This window comes from Monodelphis domestica, chromosome 6, assembly GCF_027887165.1.
Source record: "Monodelphis domestica isolate mMonDom1 chromosome 6, mMonDom1.pri, whole genome shotgun sequence".
Lineage (NCBI taxonomy): Eukaryota > Metazoa > Chordata > Mammalia > Didelphimorphia > Didelphidae > Monodelphis > Monodelphis domestica.
This window is the reverse complement of record NC_077232.1, coordinates 24,706,553-24,716,029: the sequence shown is the minus strand read 5'-3', so window position 1 is coordinate 24,716,029 and position 9,477 is coordinate 24,706,553. Positions and strand designations below refer to the sequence as shown.

General features: G+C 32.5%; 1 protein-coding gene across 1 annotated transcript; it reads left to right on the top strand.

Annotated features, from left to right (window-relative positions):
* Positions 1-1,031: 1,031 nt before the first annotated feature.
* Positions 1,032-1,967, top strand: LOC100020713 (olfactory receptor 4P4-like). The gene has a single exon (XM_056803777.1). It carries the CDS (start codon positions 1,032-1,034, stop codon positions 1,965-1,967), a length of 936 nt encoding a protein of 311 aa, XP_056659755.1.
* The last annotated feature ends 7,510 nt before the right edge of the window (positions 1,968-9,477 follow it).

The following is a 9,477-nucleotide window of genomic DNA, read 5'->3' as shown; positions in this document are numbered from 1 at the left end:
CAATTAAATAATAAGTAATAAATAGAAAAATGGGGGCAGTAACATTTGTACTACTTACTTTACATGTCAGTATAATATAATAGAAAAAGTAATGAAGTTTACACACATATTGGTTTAAATTCTGGTTCTGAAATTGATCAATGGCTTAATCAAAATACATACTCTTAAGTTTTCTTAGCCTCAGTTTCCTCAAACATGAGGTTTACAAGACTTATTATAATCTGATAATCATGAGGCTGATGTTTAGAGAAAAAGTATGGAAACTTCAAAAAACTAAAGACAAATGAGTTATTTATATCTAAATATTTTATATTATATTTATTATTATTCCATTGCATTAATACATTTCTATTTTTTAACTAATTTGTTATGTCTGTAATATGCTTGTAAAATATTTTGTTTCCTCTATAAGGAAGAGAGTATCTTGAGTTGTGAGAAATAGTTTAATATAGATTAAATAATTTATTAATTTTTTCTGAATTGAATGTCAATTTAAAATTCAGAATTTATTCTAACTTGGGAGGTCCTGAGGTCCTAATACCTGGAGATATTCAAAATATTGTGAGATAAGCCTTAATTATATATATATATAATATATATATGTATATGTATGTATGTATATATATGTCAACCAAAGGCTGCTAAAACCATTATATTTTACCTCTTCCTGTTCATGGTTTCCTGATATATATTATATATATAATATATATATAGCACAGATGATTCTTGTTCTAGTAGATGATAGGAAAATGATCTGAAATGTCCCTGTCAAATATGATAATTTACTAACATTAAAAATGGACATCAGTTCTACTTGTTACAAAAGAACAGAAAAATAATATTTGGTCAATACTTCTACTATATGCTGAAATTTCATTTTTTAAGTTATTGAAATATTTTTGCATCTCTCCAAATCCTGTGAATGAGTTATTATGTAACTCATTAATGTAGTCATTAATCAGTGTTTCCTGTATTTACTTATTTTTTATATCCTAACAGGTTACTCCACTGGCCATTCTTCATGATGAACAATGAAATATAGGAATAACATCACTGAATTTGTTCTCTTAGGACTTTCTCAGAATAATAAGGTTCAAATTTTGTGTTTTATCCTATTCTTATTTTGCTATGTGGTTCTTCTAATGGGTAACTTGATAATCATGATATCTATTCTGGGCAGTAAGCTCATTGACCAACCCATGTACTATTTTTTGGCTTACTTATCCCTTGTGGATGTTTGTTACACCTCCACAGTGACACCAAAGCTCATCAGTGATTTGTTGGTTGAAAAGAAGAGAATTTCCTACAACAACTGCTTAATCCAAGTTTTTACAATTCACTTATTTGGGGCCATAGAAATCTTTGTCCTCACAGGGATGGCCTATGACCGGTATGTGGCCATCTGCAAACCTCTACATTACCAGGTAATTATGAGCAGGAAGAGGTGCAATATAATGGTCATAGTTGCCTTTGTTTGGGCAATTCTGCATTCATTTTCTCAGTCTGTCCTCCTCATGTTATTGCCCTTCTGTGGTCCCAATGAGATAAATCATTACTTCTGTGATGTATATCCGTTATTGGAACTTGCCTGCATTGATACTCAAAGAGAGGGACTCCTGGTGGTTGTCAGTTCAGGGATGGTTGCTTTGGTGGTTTTTATTGTGGTTATGGGTTCATACATTATGATATTATATAGTCTTCGTGGACACTCTTCTGAGAGTCACCAGAAAGCTCTTTCTACATGTGGTTCTCATATCACTGTTGTAGTCTTGTTCTTTGGACCTGTGCTCTTCATTTATATTAGACCAGCCACCACTTTCAAAGAGGATAAAGTGTTTGCTCTTTTTTATACCATCATTGCTCCCATGCTCAATCCTTTCATATATACACTAAAGAATAAAGACATGAAAAATGCAATCATGAATATATGGAGAAACAATTTTTTAAGAAGAAATCTTATTTTCTAAAACTAAAAACCTGCTTCCACAGAAGACTTTCATGGTTAGTAAACATGATAAATTGCTCATTATGTGACAATTTGAGTTCCCTCTTGAGTCAATAGGATTTAGAGTAGAGAATTAAAAAAAAAAACCTAGGGGATAATGTAATATAATGTACTTTTGTTTTTCAAAAACGCAAAACTCGTGGCAACAGAATGTAGATGACTGGTGCAAGAGAGTAGGTTTCCAAAGAGTGACAATGTAAAAACAGATTCATCAATATAATGTTGAATAATAGGTCAGGAAAAAGTTTGTTCACAGACACGTAGCTAAAGGAAGAAGTCTACTCCCCTTTTTCTTCCTCCAATAGATTTTTCAATGCCAATAAAAATAGCCCATTTTGAAAACTGTACAACTCCTTTAAGGATGAAATAATGAACCCTTTTCCCAATATTGTTATATGAGCATTTTAAAAAAAGAGGAAACTTTTTTGTGATTTATTTGATACAACTTGCCATCTTTCATGTTAAAACTCTTATAGAAATGTTGGGCATAGGGAAAAGTATATTCTAGAGGTTTCCTTCAATAGATCTTGAAGGAGAGAGAGACAAGAGAAGAGAAGAGAAGAGAAGAGAAGAGAAGAGAAGAGAAGAGAAGAGAAGAGAAGAGAAGAGAAGAGAGAAGTGAGAAGAGGAGAGGAGGAAAAAGGAAAGGGGAGATAAAGAATGAATGAAAATTAGAAATAAAATACATAAAAAGAATGAGAAAAATTGCTTTCAAAAGGAAGACCAACTGGGTTAATGAAATTGATTTCTACGTCTCTTTAAGTTCTAATTGATGGATGATCTATTGTTCTTGGAGGTAGGGATTATATTAATAATTCAACCTTTATCCCAGTGAATGTTTTGCTTGTTTCAGAAAATTAATTTGAACTAACATTCCACCTATTTATGTTTTGCCTTGCTTCTTTACAATAATTAAATTGTGGTAATATAGCTTCATGGATTTTTATCTCACAAGAGAGGAAAGGAAAAATAATTGATGTGAAATTGATTATTGATTACTGATTATTGATTTATAGTTAATAGGTTTGTTAATCAAAATATTATTAAAATCAATGTTAATCATTATAACTATGCTTTAAGACTTTGAGGCTTAGAATATAAATTTTTACAATTCTAATGGCAACCCTATATAAGTGAATAAAACAACATGCCAGTTGAGGGACATGAGAAAGATGGATGAAGGATGATTCAGCCTGGTCACAAGATGTTTTACTAATATGTTTTATATGATTGCACATATGGAATCTACTTCTGATTGTTTACTGTTTCAGTAAGAGGGATGGGTAAGAGGGGAGGAAAAGAGATGGGAAGGAGAGAATTTGGAACAAACCACTTTGAAAAATGGATATTAGAAAATATATTCCTAATGCTGGATTCTGCTGGTGCAGGGAGTGTAGATAAAAGGCTTTCTAGAAAATGTTGCAGGGAGAAAACTAATTTTATTCCCTCCTTCTCTCCATAACACTGTATATACTCTGGAATGCCCCTGGCCTGGAACAACAGTCTTTGGTTGGTTCTAACAACAGAATTTTGAATTAATTTGGATTTTCTAGTTACCACGATATATTAAGATTCATGGTCATTTGGTCAGATGGCATAATTAAGAACTAATCAAAATTCTAGTTTGGGAGGTATTTCTGACCTTATGTAACTACTAAACTCTTACAGAGTGACCATTGGCATCTCTTATTGGTAACCTCAAGCCCAGCCAATAACTACATAAGTTCAGACCTTTTGTGGCTTAGTATATCTTTATCAGATTTATTGTGAAAAGGGTAAGGGAGTCCTACATTGGGAATAAAATGTACCTGGGTTTGAATTTCATCTCTAACATTCACTTGATGTATAACCATAGATGGATCAGTTAATTTCTTTGCAATTTGTGTTTATCACCTAAAAATAAAATTATCATCAAAACATCATTTATCATCCACCATAAAATAATGTTAATGTAACAGATAATGTTTTGGAGACTTGAAAAAATCATGTATATAAATAACTATGTAAATATAATATTTTTATTAATTAAGGGAGTATTCTGTAATTTCTTTCAGATTAAATCCTATGTAACCATAAAAAACAAACCATGAACACAAAAGTCTTTCAGATATTTAAACAGATTTGTAAATGATAAAATAAAAAACCCTCTCTTTCTTTATAACTGAATACTTTCTCATAGTCTTGTATCTAGTATACACTTCAGGTTTGCTTTTGGATCAGCCTGAATTATAGGTTTCCAAAGTTCAATTCAAATAATAAAATGTTATTTGTAATAGGAAAATCAGTTTTGTTTCTTTATTGTGTATCTGTATACCAAATAACCAATTTAGTGCCTTCCTTATGGGGAGTGAGGCTTAATTAATGTTTGATTAGTTGATATAAATTGATTGTATTGAAATGTTTTGAATAGCAAGTGGTAGATATTGGATAGGCTCCCTCTTTTTCAATGAGAGCTAACATATATGAATATGACATATAATATGAGTATTGATGTAGATAAACCAGTAAAAGGAACTATAAATAGACTGGTAATATCACCAAACTATGCTCAGTGAAAGGCAAAAAAATCTATGTTAAGAGGGAAAGAAAAAATGATTAAGACACATTAAAAGAAATATTTTTTCCAAAATTTTCTGAGACAAATACTTTTTCAGATATCCAAAAGGAGAAATAAAACAAAAAAAAATAGAACCATATTTCCAATAAATATTGGCAAAACATTGATATTAGAGGAATATAGTAACATTTTAAAAATTATTCAAAATTCCAAATCTGGATTTATACCTATAATATTGTTTCATCATGGCAAATTTATCAGTAAGAGAAAGAAAAAATGAATAAAAAGAGAGAAAAAGGAAGAAGGGGTGACTAAATGAAGAAAGAAAAAAGTTATGTGATCAGAATGTTTGAAGCATCTGACAAAATAAAATAATTACATATGATATATTTTTAAACCTTTTAGAATTGATACCAACTACTGGTTCCAAAGCAGAAGAATTGAAAAGTTTACACAGTTGAAGTTTAATTACTTGGCCAGCATCACATAGTTAGAAAGTGCCTGAGAACATATTTAAGCCTAAGAACTCATCTACATGTCTGTTACTACCCCCTGAACAATCTTGCCAACTCTATACATTTTTAATGATAGGAATGAGACTCCTTATTCAAGTTAAGAAATTGTTTTATTAAAAATTTCACAAGCTGGCTATATTGAGAATTTTTGAAAGTCTTTCTTCTGATGAAATTTCACACAAAGTAGACTGAATTTTGGGGCAGTTTGTATAATGAAGAAACATTGGAGGATTTCTAACAAAATAGCCATTTTCACTGCTATTATTTTATTTAATTAAGGAAATGCTACTGTAGCTATATTAATGAGAGTCAAAAAATAGACAGAATAAATGTTAGTTAAAAAATAGAAAAATATTTTCTTTTTAGAAAATGGGATGATTTGCTAAGATAATGGTAGGGATTTCCATTTATATTATTATTAATTTTCATTTCATTATGAATTATATATGAATTTAATTATAATTAATTATTAATTTCAACAAATTTGAAGACTATATACATATGATATATATATATATATATATATATATATATATATATATATATATATATGTAAAATCAGTGGCCTTTTTAAACATGGGGGACAGCTTGTGAAAATTAAAAGAAAACCGAGTATAAAAATTTGTTGGATTTACTCACACCTTCATTTTTCCCATGACTTTATAGAATCTGGAAATAACAATAATGCTTTGTAACTGTAAGCTAAGCTTAAGAAACCTCCATTTGAATCCTGACTGAACTGCTACAACTGAACGTGGACTAGGAGTAGCCTTAATGATTTTTCCAGACAAAGAATTCAATAGCTAGATGAGTAGCAACCTCAAAGATTTTCCTGATAAAACAACTTTGACTATGAGAATGTAAGCATCTGGCATCTGGGGAAGCAGTAATCCAATAGACAAGCTAAGGTGGAAGTCCTGCTTACAAAGTTTCTGGGCACACATTCCTTATATGGGAATTACTGCTATTATTGATTCAGTAAGAAATTTGTCATCAGAACTTGAGACACTTGCTCAGGATATTGCAGCCACTATTCAACATATTTCAAGTGCTATTTATGGATATCAAGCTGAAATCTATTTAGTTGCTCATATAGTCATAGAGAATATGTTGGAATTGAATCTACTTATGAATCTTGTGGATCAACCATCAACCAATCAGGTGACATCATAAATGACATTAGGGAATTTCAGAATCTGTTTAATGATACTTTACTTATACCATCATTTCTTGGTGGTGGGGTGTTTTTTCCTGATTCTCCTGGATAATAACTTGGTTAAGAGAAACTGATATTTTTGAGAGTCTCATAAAGTTGATCGTAATTGTTTTGAAAACATTTATTCTTTTGAAAATATTTGTGAATATCATTTCTAATAGTATTACTAGATTAGCTACCTTTGATGAATAAATTGACTCTGTAGATATCTTCCAGATCTAGCATCTATATTTCCTGACAATATTTTCCAAGTTTTTATCAAGGTTTGGGATTCAATTTTATTCCTATTAATGCACTATCTGGAAATATTAAATTACAATCTGGTTCATTTGGCTGTTTACTTTCACTTTATATTATTTAGAAATTAATAGCATTATTTTATGGCAGTCCAATTCAACCTGGTTGAAGCCATCATAATAATGCTTGGAAATGATTGGAAATGATCAAATAAAATATTTTTATTTGATTATTCATTATTCATTAAAGACATAGATCATTTTCTTTTCCTCCCCCCCACCCCCCATAGCCGACGCGTAAGTCCACTGGGCATTAGATGTTTTCTTGATTTGAACCCATTGCTTTGTTGATAGTATTTGCATTAGAGTGTTCATTTAGAGTCTCTCCTCTGTCATGTCCCCTCAACCTCTGTATTCAGGCAGTTGCTTTTTCTCGGTGTTTCCACTCCCATAGTTTATCCTTTGCTTATGAATGGTGTTTTTTTCTCCTGGATCCCTGCAAGTTGTTCAGGGACATTACACCGCCACTAATGGAGAAGTCCATTACGTTCGATTATACCACAGTGTATTAGTCTCTGTGTACAATGTTCTCCTGGTTCTGCTCCTCTCGCTCTGCATCACTTCCTGGAGGTTGTTCCAGTCTCCATGGAACTTCTCCACTTTATTATTCCTTTTAGCACAATAGTACTCCATCACCAACATATACCACAGTTTGTTCAGCCATTCCCCAATTGATGGGCATCCCCTTGTTTTCCAGTTTTGGGCCACCACAAAGAGCGCAGCGATGAATATTTTTGTACAAGTCTTTGTGTCCATTATCTCTTTGGGGTACAGACCCAGCAGTGCTATGGCTGGGTCAAAGGGTAGATATTCTTTTGTCACCCTTTGGGCATAGTTCCAAATTGCCCTCCAGAATGGTTGGATCAATTCACAACTCCACCAGCAATGAATTAATGTCCCTACTTTGCCACATCCCCTCCAGCATTCATTACTTTCCTTTGCTGTAATGATAGCCAATCTGCTAGGTATGAGGTGATACCTCAGAGTTGTTTTGATTTGCATCTCTCTGATTATAAGAGATGTAGAGCACTTCTTCATGTGCTTGTTAATAGTTTTGATTTCTTTATCTGAGAACTGCCTATCCATTTCCCTTGCCCAATTATCAATTGGAGAATGGCTTGATTTTTTGTACAATTGATTTAGCTCATTATAAATATGAGTAATTAAACCTTTGTCAGAGGTTTCTATGAAGATTTTTTCCCAATTTGTTGTTTCCCTTCTGATTTTAGTTATATTGGTTTTGTTTGTACAAAAGCTTTTTAGTTTGATGTAGTCAAAGTTATTTATTTTACATTTTGTGATTCTTTCTATATCTTGCTTGGTTTTAAAGCCTTTCCCCTCCCAAAGTTCTGACATGTATACTATTCTGTGTTTACCCAATTTACTTATGGTTTCCTTCTATATGTTTAAGTCACTCACCCATTTTGAATTTATCTTGGTGTAGGGTGTGAGGTGTTGATCTATTCCTAGTCTCTCCCACACTGTCTTCCAATTTTCCCAGCAGTTTTTATCGAATAGTGGATTTTTGTCCCAAAAGCTGGGATCTTTGGGTTTATCGTATACTGTCTTGCTGAGGTCGCTTTCCCCCAGTCTATTCCACTGATCTTCCTTTCTGTTTCTTAGCCAGTACCAAATTGTTTTGATGACTGCTGCTTTGTAATATAGTTTTAGGTCAGGGACTGCAGGGCCCCCATCGTATGTGTTTTCTTTTCATTATTTCCCTGGATATCCTTGATCTTTTGTTCTTCCAAATGAACTTTGTTATGGTTTTTTCTAAATCAGTGAAGAAGTATTTTGGTAGTTCAATGGGTATGGCACTAAATAGATAAATAAGTTTAGGTAGGATGGTCATTTTTATTATATTGGCTCGTCCTATCCATGAGCAGTTAATGTTTTTCCATTTGTTCAGGTCTAGTTTTAGTTGTGTGGCGAGTGTTTTGTAGTTGTGTTCATATAGTTCCTGTGTTTGTCTTGGGAGATAGATTCCTAGGTATTTTATTTTGTCTAAGGTGATTTTGAATGGGATTTCTCTTTCTAGTTCTTGCTGCTGAGCTGTGTTGGAGATATATAGAAAAGCTGATGATTTATGTGGGTTTATTTTGTATCCTGCAACTTTGCTAAAGTTGTTGATTATTTCAATTAGCTTTTTGGTTGAATCTCTAGGATTCTTTAAGTAGACCATCATGTCATCTGCAAAGAGTGATAACTTGGTCTCCTCATTGCCTATTTTGATGCCTTCAATGTCTTTTTCATCTCTAATTGCTACTGCTAGTGTTTCTAGTACAATGTCAAATAGTAGAGGTGATAATGGCAATCCTTGTTTCACTCCTGATCTTATTGGGAATGCGTCTAGTTCATCCCCATTGCAGATGATATTAGCTGATGGTTATATATATATATACTGTTTATTATTTTTAGGAATGACCCTTCTATTCCTATGCTTTCTAGTGTTTTTAATAGGAATGGGTGTTGTATTTTATCAAAGGCTTTTTCTGCATCTATTGAGATAATCATGTGGTTCTTGCTAGTTTGCTTGTTGATGTGGTCAATTATGTGGATGGTTTTCCTAATGTTGAACCAGCCCTGCATTCCTGGTATGAATCCTACTTGATCATGGTGAATGATCCTTCTGATCACTTGCTGGAGTCTTTTTGCTAGTATCCTATTTAAGATTTTTGCATCTATATTCATTAGGGAGATTGGCCTATAGTTTTCTTTCTCTGTTTTTGACCTGCCTGGTTTTGGAATCAGTACCATGTTTGTGTCGTGAAAGGAGTTTGGTAGAACTCCCTCTTTGCTTATTATGTCAAATAGTTTGTTTAGTATTGGGATTAACGGTTCTCTGAATGTTTGATAGAATTCACAGGTGAATCCATCAGGCCCTGGGG